Source organism: Gossypium raimondii, chromosome 8, assembly GCF_025698545.1.
Source record: "Gossypium raimondii isolate GPD5lz chromosome 8, ASM2569854v1, whole genome shotgun sequence".
Taxonomy (NCBI): Eukaryota; Viridiplantae; Streptophyta; class Magnoliopsida; order Malvales; family Malvaceae; genus Gossypium; species Gossypium raimondii.
In genome coordinates, this window is record NC_068572.1 from 741,780 (window position 1) to 757,479 (window position 15,700).

Consider the following 15,700-nt stretch of genomic DNA (forward strand, 5'->3'; position numbering starts at 1 on the left):
CTATTTCAGTGTATCATTTCAAATTGATTGACATTTAAAAAAAATATTTACAAATACCAAATAAATGATATTGAATAAAGTTTAAATATAAAATATTCATCAATTACATAAGATTTTTTATAAAAGAAACTGAAGGATGAGTACGGATTTTTTCTTTGATATTTGGGTCAGTGGATTTTTATTATTATATTTTAAATATGAAAGTATGTTTGAGAAAAAAAATGTTAAACTTTACTTTTCTTTGTAATATTTTTTTTATTGGTCATTATATTCCAATTAAATCTTTCGTATAATAGTAAATAGTTAAAAGTTTTATATTTTTTAACATTATTCATGCATCAGATGCACCATGTTCTAGCCGGTGCGACTGGTGAAAATCGAAATTTTCACCAGTGCAAAAAAAAAGTGTTGCTTGTTCCGTTTTAGCACTAGAACAGTGCGCACTGAATAATACGGTCGAAACCGGTGCGAAATCGGTCACCATAATCCCATCTCAGTTGTGAAATTACCAAAATCCCTTTCCATTTACAAAGTTATAAACGTTACAATAAGGGTGTTTTTGTTTTACATTGTTATATAAAATATAAAGAAATAAGCATCTTTACCATTTCAATAAAAGTCTCATTTATTTTTTTATATCATTTTTTTATAAATATATTTGTTAAACAATTTTTTACTTACAACGGGTGTCATTATTTAGTATGTATATAAGATGTAAAGAGATAAAATAGCCTCAAAATAATATGAATTACTTTATAAAAAATAATATTTTAATTATTATCTAACTGTATTAATGCCCAATTAACTCATGGTGTTTTATATAAAAAAATATATATATATATATATAATCAACTCTACAATGAGAGTTTTAAACGTACATGTACATTTTCAATTTAAAATCCTAATCCAATGTTATCATCGTTGATAATTTCATTACAATTTGTCAACTTAACATATATATTTCCGTCAGTCACATGAGCTTAACTTAATCAATATGTCAATAAATTGAAAAATTTTGATAGGAAATATTTACGATTTTAATTATTGGAATGTGATTCTTAAATCAAAACAATTGGAGGACTTAATTTCTAACCTTTTAAGTACAATGACTAAATCTCAAAATTTATTAAAGTACAGGGACAAACAACATATTTAAACCATAAAAAAAAAACTACTCCATCTTCTACTCTCCTAGAAAAATTCTGCATGATTTGTTGGAAATGGTGCAAGTAGCAAAACAACTCCAATCTTACATAATAAATTGATACCGTACCAAATACAATATCAAATATATCTCTAACTACACCTAGTCAACTCTATATTTTATATTATTTATTTAACCTTACATTTTTATTTTTATTTAATTTCATCCCTCTATATAAACACGACATTCATCTTTAATCCCATTCATCTTTCAACAAAACATATTGCTCTTTGATTTCCTTTACAATCTCTCTTTAATGGCGACAGGCAAAAATGGTGAAACAGCTATCAACATGCCAGAGACAAAAGCCAGTGTTAAGGGAACAGCCCCATTGTTAAACTCCTCGAAAGCTGTCTCCACGGTCGAACACCCGAACCGAGGAGTGAAAAAAGGGTTCGCCATCGGCGACTTCGTTTTGAGACTATGCGCCCTTGGAGCCGCCCTTGGCGCCACCGTAGCAATGGGGAATGCTGATCAAGTTCTTCCTTTTTTCACTCAGTTCCTCCAATTCGAAGCTCAGTACGATGATTTCGATACTTTCCGGTATGTTTTTCAAGACTTAAATGATAAATTAAATAGTTAACATTTACAATTTTTTTGTCAATTTGACCGTTATTTGTTTTTTAGATAAATTTGACCCTCAAACTTTAAAAAAAATTCAATTTAATCATCAGCTTTTTGAAAAATAGTTGAATCTATGTTTTTAATGAAAATACCGACTAAAATGTGAAAATTTTAAACATAGCATTTTGCATGGCAATCTAAGTGTACTTTATGCTAATATTTTTTGAATTTTTATGAAATTTTTATAATTATTTTTAAATTTAATTTATTTTTATAAAATTTAAATTATTTATTGATGTGACATATAAAATAAATAATATTATGCCAGCATGAAGTGCACGCGGAATGCAATGCGAGTTGCCACGCCAATTTCATTAAAAAAAATTAATGCTTTAGTTAGTATTCCATTAAAGAAGGTTTGACACTTTTTGAAAAATTAATGACTAAATTTAACTAAAAAATAAAAATAAAAATAAAGGTCAAATTGACCAAATATTATTAAAGTTAAGGACTAAATTTAACATTATAACTTTATTTATTAATCTAATTTTATATTTAACCATATATCATATGTGTGTGTGTATATATATATACTGATTTTAATTATACAGGTTTTTCGTGATGGCAATGGGCATGGTTTCTGGTTATCTTTTCATTTCATTGCCTTTCTCCATAATTGGCATCATTCGTCCATTTGCAACAAAGCCAAGGCTCTTCCTTGTCATCTTTGATTCAGTAAATTCAACTCACACTATATATATATATATATATGAACTTTTTTAGAGTTATTTCAGTTAGAAATTTGATAATTTCGATCGATTTAACCGTTAGTTTAGATATCATGCGAGTATATTTAAAACACGTGTACATACTGCATGAATTTAATGTGGATCAATTTCTATAACATGTTGAATCCAACCACGTGTTTATAGTTTGATCCATGCGGAGACGAGTACAAGGAAGTAGACAGGGGCTTTGGCCTTCAATGGAAACTGGCCTTTTAGTCTCTTTATAAATGATGAAATTAAAAGTTTTTTTGGTAAAATTTCATATTGGCTTCCTCAAAAAAATGAAAAGATTTCTATTTTATCCCTTCAAAATGATAAAACCATAAGTTGATATGGATAAAATTACACTTTAGTCTCTCAAAATTTTCATAACTCAATTTCTATCCTTAAAAAATTTCTAAATTCACCTCTAGATCCCAGTATTTTAAATATGTTACTCATTAGATTCAAGCAGGTATTTAATGCTTAAACTAATAGCTCGACTGACAAAAGAACTCGAAAACATTTTAAAATTAATCCCATCTCGAAACAAAATAGTATTAAATTAGTGGGTATAATGTATTTGGTTGTTATGATGGTTATTTTATGGGTTTGAAGGATAATTATTAGTTGTTGGATTGTTGCAGATGATGGCAGCTTTAACCATAGCCGCAGGTTCAGCATCTGCATCGATGGTGTATTTGGCTCATAACGGGAACGATGACGTGAATTGGCTTCCTTTTTGTCAACAATTTGGTGATTTTTGCCAAAGTGCAAGTGGAGCAGTGATAGGTTCTCTATTAGCTGCTGCACTCCTCTTGGTTATAATTATCCTTTCAGCTTTTGCTCTTAAACGAAACTAAGAAAATCTCACCCCAAAAATTAAAAGAAAAAGCTTTTGTTGTTGTTGTTTTCATTATTGGAGGTTAGTTTTCATTGATTTACGAAGTGTGTGTGTGTTGTGGAACAAAGCATTTGAATGATTTCATTTGCTTTTTGGTGTGGAATTTTAATGTCAAATGTTATACACTTTTAACAATATGTAAAATCATTTTATACATGTAAATGTTTGATTCATTAGTGTTACAACTTCCAATGGTTAAATATATATATATTATTTTCGATTCAGTCTTAGCTCGATTGACATGTGTATTGTTGTCGGTATAGGAGGACGTGGGTTTGAATATGCTGAAATACATTATCTTCCTATTTAAGAGTTGGGAAGGGCTATGGTAGTTCTAGATATTATATCAAAAAGAGCAGATATGATTAGAACCTATAATGAGGTTGTTAAAATATATATTATTACAAAGCCCAGAACTACCATAATTTTTCTTCAACCCTTAAATAGGAGGATAAAAATACCTCAGCACACTCGAATGCAGGTCCCCTTGCACGATGAACAATGCCAATGTCAATCGAATTAATGAATATAATATATTTGTATAAAGGGAGAATATTCTTAAATTTGTATAAAGGAATATAATAATTGCATTATTATAATTATTTTTAATTCTTCTCGATTATCTTGATTTCAAAATTTAAGAATTACTACTGAATCATAGCTTTTGCGTTTAAACCTAGCACACACATCATCTTTTGACTTATAGATGCTTTAGTGAGTTGGTTAGGCTTAATAAATTAGAGTCCAATGTCCTCGTTGCTGAGGATTGCTGGCTAGTGAATGAAAGCCCTTTGCCGCTCACTTTTCCTTTGTCGAATTCAGTCGTTTTCCAATTTAAAGGAGTTTTTTAGAATAATAAACCCCCATGAATTGGCAACAACTCAGGTTTTATCAAGTCCATGGTTACTCCTGGTGCTCGATTAGCTTAGGTTCACAATGACTCATGTTTGTATACACTTGACTCGAGATTAGTATCATTTTATGTGGATTCACAAGTTTCACCAGGAGAGAGAGATGACCATTATTTTCAAATCCAACGCACTAACTCGTGAAGGTCTGGTGGCTAACACTCAATGATAAGATTTGTGTCCAAGACATTCATTTTTCTTTCTAGCTTTCCCTTCGGAGAAATGGGCTCAAGTTAAAAAAAAATTTCTCGGTATGGTCTAAACTTCAGCCAAACATTCATACCACTTTTTTTATATGCATTCCTTTCATTTTTATTTCCATGTTATTCTTCTTATTTATTCATTCGTAAGATCTGAAGTACCTTAAGAGATCAAAAAGAGAGAGGGTAAACTACATTAGTTGTCACCTAACAATGTTTTTTTTTCCTCTTTTTTGACCACCCAATACTATTTAATTTTATCTTTTTTGGTCACTAGTTAGCTAACATGAACATGAAAATACTCAAAAATCCAATATAGTTGGGTGACTAAAAAAGACAAAATCAAGTAATTGAGTGACCATTTTATAACTTTTCATAGTTGAATAACCAAAAAAAATAAAAACTACTCCATCTTCCACAAAACTAATAAGAACTTTCATTTGCTTAAAACTCTTGCATGAATTTGTTGAAAATGGTGCAAAAGTTAACATTAACATGGCAAGTAGCACCAAATACATATCAAAGATATCTCTTAATGATTCTTAGTCAACTATATATATATATATATTATATACATACCATATTACTCATATTTAAGATTATCAACCACCGGTATTCAATTTCATCCCTATATAAAGGAAACATTATCCATTTTCAACAAACATATGTATCCCTTTCTCATTGTTGTTTATTTCCTACATACAATACCCTCTCTAATGGCCACATACAAAAATGGTGAAACAGCAATAAACATGCCAGAGACAAAAGCCAGTGTCAAAGGAACAGCCCCATTGTGACGGGGTCTAGTAAAATTTTCAAAAAATTTAGAAATTTAATGAGATTTTTTTTAAAAAAATGGGGTCTAATTAAATTTTTTGTGAAACTAATGAGAATTTTCAAAAAACTTAAAAAAGTATAATGATAAGTTTCAAAAATTTGAAGAAGCCTAATTGAAATTGTCTAAAAAATTCAAGGAAAAAAATGAAAAAATTTCCAAAAATTTTAGCGGGGGTTAATTAAATTCTTTTAAAAATTCCAAGGGAAAAATCAAAATTTCCCCTTTTTTTTTCGCGGGGCCGCACCCCCTAGGCCCCCATAAGGATCCGTCATTGTTGTTAAACTCCTCGAAAGCTGTCACCGTTGCCGTCGAACACCCGAGCCGAGGAGAGAAAAAAGGGTTTGCCGTCGGCGATTTCATTTTGAGACTATGCACCCTTGGAGCCGCCCTCGGCGCCACCGTAGCAATGGGGAATGCCGAGCAACTTCTTCCTTTTTTCCACTCAGTTCCTCCAATTCGAAGTTCAGTATGATGATTTCAATATTTTCCTGTATGTTTTTATATTTAAGCATAATCCAAATTAAATAAACATTTGATTATCTTATATAGATTATAATTATACTGGGCATAGTTTCTTCTTATCTTTTCCTTTCATTCCCATTCTCTATAATATGCATCATTCGTTCACTTGCAACAAAGCCAAGGCTCTTCTTTGTCATCTTTGATTCCGTAAATTCAACTCACACTAGATATATTTATGATTTTTTTTATAGTTAATTTCATTACCAATTACATCATTTCTGTCCACTTAGGGTGGGTTTGGATGGGCGGTGCGGTGCGTTTAGCTTACTTTTTGTCTCACGCTACAGTATCACTGCAGTATCTAATCTCACCGCCACCGCTGTTTTTACACTAACCGCAGGTAAATGCACCGCCCATCCAAACTCACCCTTAATTTCAATTTGGATATCAATACTTAAAACACACGGAGGTAAAAGTATTATGAAGGTTTTTGTATGATAAGTCGAGTTGCATTTTATCCTCTGTATTTAAAAGATAAGTAAATTAGTCCTTATACATTAACCAAAAAGTAATCTCATTCTTCTGTTAAAAATTTCATCAATTTATATCATTAAAAGTTAGTCTTTGTATGTCAAAATGAGGTGCACGTGGTGTGCCATGTGTAACTATTTGGTTATTCTATCAGTCACGCCAATTTTCAACAGTAGAAATTGATGAATTTTTTAATAGAAATGACAAGTTTGCTCTTTAATCTAATGTACAGGGACTGATTTACTCTTTTTTTTTAGTAAAAGGGGTTAAATACATTTTGACTCGTAGTACAAAAACAGCCATGATACTTCTACAAACACACAAATCAAATTGTGTATAACTGCATTGAGTAGACATGGATATTTACCGAATGGACTTAAAGACATTGATGGTTTAATTATACACTTTCTTTAACTCAATTAGATATATTCCTGGGTTGGGCTACTCACTCAAACTTAGAGTCTTGTTAAAAATTTAAGTGAGTTTGGGTAAAAATATCAAGCCCAAAAATTGAACTTAGACCAAAAAATTAGGCTCATTTAAAATATGAATCGGGTTTAAGATTGAACATTCAAGGCTCAACTCGTTTTTTATGTAATTTGCAAGACAAGAACTAAATCTATAGGAATATATAATATTATAATGTAAACATGAAAAGAAAAATAGATAACCTCTCTATAAAATTTTAACAAATGAAAATATATAATTATTAAATATTAAATTAAAATAATATAGGTGAGCTTAAAATGAGTTTGGGTTAGTAATTTACAAATATGGGTGAGCTTAAATAAAATTTTAAGCTCATATTATGAGTCAGATTTGGACAAGTATAAATTGAGTTAATATCATGCTTAAACTCGACCCGATCTGAACCCAGCCCAAAAACACCTTTAAACCCAATTATCAGGTAATAATACATCCGATTCTGAAATAATCATACAACTTGGATTATATTATTCAAATAATTTAATAGAACCAATGTACCATTCATATCCGTTACGGTTTATGTAACGGACATGAATACTAATCTTTTAAGGTTTGTGATTGTTTATCTTAATTATATCGTTTTTGAAATTTGAATTTAAATTCTAGAAATTCTAGAATGTTGATAAAAAAGAGTTATAACCATATATTTTGCCATGTTGTCATGTTGATTTATTCATTTGTATGATCTTAGCTCGCAAAGAAAAAAAGAAACTACTCCATCTTCCATAAACTGAGATCTCTGAGAATAAAACCAATATTTTCCTTAAAATTTTGGAAATGGTGCAAGCTAACATCAGCATGCCAACAACTCCAATCTCCAAATACTAAAGTACTGAGAGTACCATATAGATATATATAGGTTAAAATATGTTGTTAGTCCTTATATTTTAATAAAAATTGAGATTTAACCCTTACGCTAAAAAAGTTAAAAATTAAATCCTCTATTTTTGGATTTAAAATTTCAGTTTGATCATTAAAATCATAAGTATTTTTGTCAAATTTTATCAATTTGAAATTTTGATTAAACTAGTTTCATGTGACGACATATGATTGGTAGAAAATAAACATGATAAATTTACCAACAATAGATTTTAAATTGAAAAGAGGAATAAATGACTAATTCTCAAATCCTATAAAAGTACAAGGACTAAAACATATTTTAACCATATATATTTCATCCCTATATAAAGACAACATTCTACTAGTGATTTCCACATCAAAATCCTATGCTCCTTTCATCTTTCAATAGCCATCTTTTCCATTGTTCTTTTTATTTCCTAAAAACCAAATCTCTAATGGAGACCAATAAAACTATGAGGGAGACAACAATCAACTTGCCGGAGACAAAGGCCGAGGCTAAAGAAAAAGCCCCATTATTAAACACTTCGAAAGCTATCGCCATCCTCGAACCACCGAATCGAGGAACAAAAAAAGGAATCGCCATCGGCGACTTCGTTTTGAGACTGTGCACCATCGGAGCCACCCTCGGTGCCACCGTAACAATGGGGAATGCTGATGCTGTCGCTCCTTTTACCACTCGGTTCTTACGGTTTGAAGCTCAGTTCAATGATATTCCAACTTTCGTGTACGTCTTCTTCTTCTTTTTTTCATATGATAAATCTTTGGAATTCAAATAATTAAACATATATATGTATATATGTATGTATATGTATTGGCTTAATTTTACAGGTTTTTCATGGTGGCCAATGGCATAGTTACTGGCTATCTTTTCCTTTCATTGCCATTCTCTACAATTTGCATCGTTCGTCCACTTGCAAAAGCTCCGAGGATCCTCCTTGTCATCTTTGATACTGTAAATTCACCTCACTAACTATCTCTTAATAGAGTTGTTCATAAGAAGGGTGGTCTGTCCGACCTATAAGTCCGGTCTATTTTGGGTGACAAATGAAATGCCTTTTTAAAATATTCTTATTTAATTATAAAAATATATAAATATTAGTATAAAAAGTATATATTTTATTATTTTTAAATAGCAATATGGATTTTTGGGCAAGCTGAACTTGATCTCGAATTTGAAAAAAAGTTTAAATTAAAGTTTTTGTTCAGCCCGACAACTATGGACATCTCTATCCCTGAATATCTTAATATATTTTTTTGATATAATGATAAATTTAGCCCTTAAAATTTGTATCTTTTGTCAATTTGGCTTTTATTTTTTTTAGCTAAATTTGATTCCCAACCTTTTGAAAATGGTCAAATTGTTGTTTTTAATGAAAATATTGACTAAAATATTAATTCTTTTAGCATTGCAGCCCGTAATCCACATGTACTTCATGCTAACTTTTTTTAAATTATTTGTTGACTCGGCATATCAATATGAAGTACACATGGATTGCCACACAGGTTGTCACATCAACATTGTTAAAAAAATTATGTTTTAGTTAGCATTTCTGTTGAAGAAATGATTTGACTGTTTTTGAAAGGTTAATGGTTAAATTTAGCTAAAAAAGAAATAGCCAAATTGACAAAAGATGTAAACGTTGAGGGCTAAATTTATCGTTATGCCTTATTTTAATATTTGTTATTAATATTCTTATTCAATCATTAACCTCTTTCTACCCTTAAATAAGATGAAAGTACATGTTTTAGCATGCTCGAACTCACGTTTTCTTCGTTGTTGCAATAGCAACTGAACTAAAGCTCAACAAGCTAAACTATTAAAAGAGTCCTCCAACTAGTTTACTTTTATTAATTAAGCTCCTATATAGTTTGATTTGTATTTAAATTAGCCCTTATTTCAAAATAAAATATTGATTCGTTTTAGGAGTGCTATTTAGGTATAAAGTAAAAGTTAGGGGCTCATTCACATACAAATTAAAAATTAAAGGCTTATCTTAGTAACAATTAAAGTTTACGGGTTATTTGAGTGTATAAACCGTTGAAAAAAATTAAATCAATTGAAAATTAATATTTTCAGTGATTTAATTTTTCACACATGTTTGATAATCTAAAATAAGAACAATCTATATAAAAAAGTATAGAAAATTATAAGTAGACAAGAGCTACGTGAATCGGGTGAAATGTTTAAAAATATAAGATGTAGAGTATAATTTTTTTATAACTTAAAATTTATATTTATCAAATAATTTAATTATATTTCATAATTAATTTTAAGTAATAAATCAAATATATTTTATAACTTAAATTCAATACTTATTTTTCCCGCACTTAATTTCTCGGTATATCAAGCTGACACTTGTCATGCCAAATTAACTGAATTTTGATTAACCTAAGATTGTCAAGTAGTTTTGATTTTTCAACTTCTATGTTCGCACCCAAATCTTAATAACATTTAATTACTTGGTATAATATGGACGGAATTAAAGAGTAAAATTACATTTTGACTCCTTCAATAATTTATAATTCATTTCTAATCCCTAAAATAATTTTCTGACTTCGTCCCTACGATATAATGTACACATTATGATGATTATTTTATGATTTCGAACTGAATTATTGCAGGCAATGACAGGTTTAACTCTAGCTTCAGCTTCAGCTGTTGCACCAATTGTGTATTTGGCTCATTATGGGAACCCAAACACCAATTGGCTTCCTTTTTGTCAACAATTTGGTGATTTTTGTTCAAGTACAAGTGGAGCAATGGTGGGTTCTCTCCTAGCTGGCACACTCTTGATGACTATAATTATACTTTCAGCTTTTGCTCTTAAAAGAAATTGAGAAATAAAAATTAAAAAATTCCTTGTTTTATTATTGAAGTGTGGAAAAAAAAGAAAGAAAAAAGGAAAGCATTTGAATGATTTCATTTGCTTTTGGTAAGTGATTTTATGTTGTAATTTTTTAATGTAAAATGTTGTGTTACTTTCATTGTATACATATAAATGTGTTATTCAATGTTCCAACTTCCCATGGTTGATTGTATATTAATGTTTCAATGGATGGATTGAATTTGAGTGAATCGTAATACAAATCCTTAAATTACGATTTTTATTTTAAATTAGTTTCTGAACTTCAAGACGTTATCAGGGGCGAAGTCAGAAAATCTTTTTAGAGGGGCTGAAATGAAATTTTAATTTTTAATAGTCTGTATATCTTTATAATTTTTAAAAGATTAAATTAAATTTTCATAATTTTAGGGGATCAAAGTGCAATTTTACCTTTACTAATTTAAAATTTTCCAAATGGTCAAAACAATAATTTTCCATTTTAGGGGGGGTCGTGCCCCTGCCAGCCCCCAGTTTCGCCTCTGGACATTATAATTACATCATTAAACTATCGATGTTATATTAATCAGGTCATTTTATTATCTAAACTATTAATTCAATTGTTAAATGACATGTAACTAACGTTACTTTTAGAAAGAAAAACTAAGAATAAAGTTAAACTAAAAAGGGAAAGAATGAATAATAAAAATTTTGTAATAACTTCGAAAACGTCAAAATTAATATTTTTTAAATATCCCTTCATTTTTTTCTTAAAATTTTTATTTTAAATTATATCACGTAAGATCTGACGCGTTATTTATCAATTAAATTAATGATTTTAATAACAAAAGGACCTAATTGGCGTAATCTCGATGGTTTAAGAATGTAATCAGAATAATTTAAATTTTAAAAATTTAGTGGATTGAATTTTTATTATTAGAGTCTGTACGGATTTATTTTAGACATATCTAATAGGTAGGGTTTTAACAAATAAGGAGCAGACTGTGGAAGCACAGTTGACAGCCACGTGTGCATATAATGTATAAAAAGGAATAATTTGATTTTAAAATCCAATCCAAGCATTCAAAATTTGTTTCATTCGTCTTGCAATGTTTACATATGCAAAAAGAAAATTTCAGAGTTATGACACAAAAATATAAAGAAAAAAGAGTTAATTAAATCGTAATAAAATTAAAATACAATCAAATAATGCTATTTAAAAGCCTTAATAAAATTATGAAATCAAATAAAACATTATTTTAGGGAAAATTTATTTTATGTCCCTTCCAATACATCATCCATGGTCTAATTTCAATTGTTTAATGACATTTCAACAATTTTTTCCATGTCATTGACATATAATTTTGGTATTTTTTTTATATTGAACTCGGACTCGAACCCGAAATCCCAAACCTAAACCTTGAACCATGATTCGAGGTTTAAGATTTAGGGTTCAATATTCAAGGTTCGAGATTCAGGGTCTGGGATAAAAAAAAACTACCAAAATTATGCGTCAATGACAAGAAAAATATTGTTGAAATGTCATTAAATAAATTAAAAAAGGACCATGGGTGATGTGGTGGGAAGAGTCCATAAAATAAGTTATTGATTTTACGGAATGGATTGCTTTTAAAAAAAGGCGACTAGACTAAATTTTAGTATAAAGACTAAATCCGCAATTTTCATAAAATTTAGGGACTAATAGCAAAATAACATTTTCTATTCCCATATTGCAACTTTTCTATGTATGTAGGAGTTGTTGCCATGGTGATGTTAGCTTGCACTATTTTCTAGCATACACATGCGAATATATATATAGCTCAAAGATCTGAGTTTATGGAAGATGGAGCAGGTGTGTTGTTGGTCCTATGTAGGCTGAGATACTACAAATGAATAAATCATTAGCATGACATGGGAAAATATATGTTTATAACTCTCTTTCTACACTTGATTGGTCTCTATCACTTACATGAATATATTGTTGTATATTTGAGGACTGATAGAGACTAATCAAGTGTAGAATGAGTTATGCTTGTATTATCTCAGCCCACATAGGACCAAGAATACAACTGCTCCATCTTCCATAAACTGAGATCTTTGAGCAATATATATATATATATCTTCGCATGTGTATGCTAGAAAAGTAGTGCAAGTTAAGGCGACAACACTTAAATACATAGAAAAGTTGAAGTATGGGAATAAAATGATTAGTTCTACAACTTTTGTAAAATATAGGGACTAATAATAGAATTTAACCAATAAAAAAAGAATGGGATGAAAATCCCCTCCCCCACTTAATACCTCAATACCCCCAATAGAATTTAACCAATAGAAAAAGAGAATGGGATGGAAATCTGTCCTTTATATATATATATATATATATATATTTACAATTCAAGTTCGTGATTGTCTTTCTCAATAATATAACATGATAGCATAATATATTTTTTTATTCTAAATGGTAAATAAATTATCTTCTATGGCAAAAAAAGTGTTTTTAAAATTTAAAAGAAATGGGGGATTTCTAACGTTTTTTAAATTGAACTGGTGGTCAAATTGGTTAGGACATTGGTCTCATTGATTCGATTAAAATTTATTAAAAATTTAAAAATAAAAAATTTTGGTTCAATCACTTCAACCGGTTCGTATCAGTTCACTGTCTAATGGTTCAAGGCCATTCCTCGGGTCGATACCTCAATCAGTTCCTGATCCAACCAATTCAATCATCCTTAGGGATTTCTATAAAAAATTACATTACAATTTAAAATCATATTGAATAGGATAGCTAAATTGCTTGGACTGAGAATTTATGGTCTAACTGATCCAACACATTATATGAAACCATCCATTCGCATAGTTGGTAAATGCGGGTAAATGAGTACCTAGGTTCGAGATCCATTGTGTGTAATTATATATGTGGATCTCCGAATCCTACAATGTTTTGTTGCCATGTGTGAGTTTTATTTCAATTAGACAGTTTTAATTTGTTCTGGATTCTTAGTTTGTTTGTGTTGTATTAGTTTGATTTTACACTTTGTAGTTACTTAGACATGTACTCATATTTGTACTTTGATTTTACCCACGACGTTAAAAATGTAGCAGTTATTGTTTCGTGAGGACTAAAATTTGAAAGTTTGAAAAATACAAAGACTAAAAATAACTAATTAAAGTATAAGGATTAAACTCATAAATTTTGTAAACTACAGGGACTAATAGAAGAATTTAACCAATAGAAAAAAAGAATGGGAAGGAAATCCCCTCCCCCAGTTAATGCCCCAATCCTTACCTCTTTAAAATAATAGCCTCACGTCCTTTTTTTAATATTAAAGAAAATTTCTTTTAAATATTAAATGACACTTTGGTTGAATGTTATAAAATATAAATGTTAAAATTATAAAAGTTTGAGTTCGAATTTAGGATAAATTTTAAAACTATACATGAATTTTGGTTTAATGTATAATCGTATACATGAATTTTGATTTTGTGCAATTTTATACATGAAATTTCGATTTAATCAAATTCTCGTAAATTATTAACACAATTATTGATATAACATCATGTTATGTTTATATATTACATATGTAATAATTATATTTATCCGATATAAAACAGATTGATGGATTTATTTCTTTAAACGCGTATAATTAAATCAAAATTAAAGTTTCAAGTATATGTTAAAACCACAATGAGAGTTTCACGTGTATAATCGCACCAAATCAAAGTCCATGTATATAATTACGTATTAAATTAAAGTTCATTTATAATTTTGAGATTTATCCCGAATCTTTTACTATTTTTATATAAAAATATATAATGATAAAATTACCCTCAAAACAATACCGTATATCTTATAAAGTAAAGGTATTTTTATCATTAACTAAATGAATTGATGTTCGATTGAGTGGTGACACAAAACTTAGTAATAAATTTAATATTAGTATAAATAATGGGAAAAAGATTACAAAACCAATTTAATATAATTTTTATTATTACATAAAAACAATATCACTAAATAAAAAAATCTCACATAAGTTCGATTCCATAAGAATATTTTAGTTTTATTTGGTAAACAATATCATAAAATAAGATACCCTAATTGCAAGCCCAATTTTTTAATCTTACTAAAGATTTAATAAGGGTAAATTCTATAAACGGACACTGAACTATTAGTAAATTTATTTTTTTATCACTCAACTTCAAAAACCTATAAAATAGTTACTAAACTATTCGAATGTTTTCATTTAAGTCATTGGGTCATTAAAATTGCCGTTATATGGCCTTCTCCGTTCCCACCACTAGCACCAATAAAAAAATTCTTCTTCCCTTTCTTTTTTTACATTTTAGTTTTTCTTTCATAAAATAGCTTTAAACTCTACGAATTTGCGAAGAAAAATTTGAATAGCTTTCTTTTCTAATATCTGATATTGGCCATCAGATCAACTCAAGGTTGTTTGAATTGGATTGGGTTGGCCGATTGGATCGAGAATCGGTTGGGGTACCGGTTTGGAGAAGGGCATTGAACTAGTTGACTCGGGAACCAATACGAATCGGTTGAATTACACAAAAAAACTAGTTGACCCAAGAATACGTATGGACCAAGCAAAAAATTGGTTGACTCAAGAACTAATACGAACCAGTTGAACCAAGCAATAAACTAGTTAAACCGAGCAGTTGAACTGGTTGGACTGAATTTTTTAATATTTTTTATTTTTTATGAATTTTTTAATTATTTATTTAATCAAGTTGAATGGACCGGTTGAATTGATAGCCTGACCGGTTCGACCATCGGTCTGATTTTGAAAACCTTGAATCAACTTGGATTTAAGGTATGTTTTTTTACTTGTAAATGGGTATTGTTTTACTGTATCAATAGTTGAATCGTCACTAGGAGCTCGTCTACCATGCTTTAAAAAAAACTTGATAGTCCAGTGACTTAAATGAAAACTTTCAAATAATCGGTGACTATTTTGTAACTTTTTGAAGTTAAATATAATCTTAATTGATAGTTCAGTAACCTTCAATATAATTTAACTAAAATATAATCTTAATTGATAGTTCAGTAACCTTCAATATAATTTACCCATTTAATAATCATCTTCATCCCTATATAAAGGCAAACACTCCAAAAATCTTACACACTCCATTAAGTCATC

At 29.3% G+C, this 15,700-nt stretch overlaps 2 protein-coding genes across 2 annotated transcripts; both read left to right on the forward strand.

Annotated features, from left to right (window-relative positions):
- The first annotated feature begins 1,428 nt into the window (after window positions 1-1,428).
- LOC105790031 (casparian strip membrane protein 2) lies at window positions 1,429-3,624 on the forward strand. Its single transcript, XM_052635404.1, has 3 exons — window positions 1,429-1,747; window positions 2,380-2,503; window positions 3,183-3,624. Exons 1-3 carry the CDS (start codon window positions 1,461-1,463, stop codon window positions 3,396-3,398), a joined length of 627 nt encoding a protein of 208 aa, XP_052491364.1. The 5' UTR covers window positions 1,429-1,460; the 3' UTR covers window positions 3,399-3,624.
- Window positions 3,625-8,098: 4,474 nt separating this feature from the next.
- On the forward strand, window positions 8,099-10,766 carry LOC105790028 (casparian strip membrane protein 2). The gene is made up of 3 exons (XM_012617412.2): window positions 8,099-8,449; window positions 8,554-8,677; window positions 10,348-10,766. Exons 1-3 carry the CDS (start codon window positions 8,160-8,162, stop codon window positions 10,561-10,563), a joined length of 630 nt encoding a protein of 209 aa, XP_012472866.1. The 5' UTR covers window positions 8,099-8,159; the 3' UTR covers window positions 10,564-10,766.
- Window positions 10,767-15,700: the final 4,934 nt, after the last annotated feature.

Bases quoted from the DNA above. Each gene is read 5' to 3' on its own strand.
- LOC105790031 (XM_052635404.1), top strand. From the start codon at position 1,461: ATGGCGACAGGCAAAAATGGTGAAACAGCTATCAACATGCCAGAGACA. The intron at 1,748-2,379 runs GTATGTTTTTCA...TTAATTATACAG, and splicing joins GATGATTTCGATACTTTCCG to GTTTTTCGTGATGGCAATGG. The intron at 2,504-3,182 runs GTAAATTCAACT...GGATTGTTGCAG, and splicing joins TCCTTGTCATCTTTGATTCA to ATGATGGCAGCTTTAACCAT.
- LOC105790028 (XM_012617412.2), top strand. From the start codon at position 8,160: ATGGAGACCAATAAAACTATGAGGGAGACAACAATCAACTTGCCGGAG. The intron at 8,450-8,553 runs GTACGTCTTCTT...TTAATTTTACAG, and splicing joins AATGATATTCCAACTTTCGT to GTTTTTCATGGTGGCCAATG. The intron at 8,678-10,347 runs GTAAATTCACCT...GAATTATTGCAG, and splicing joins TCCTTGTCATCTTTGATACT to GCAATGACAGGTTTAACTCT.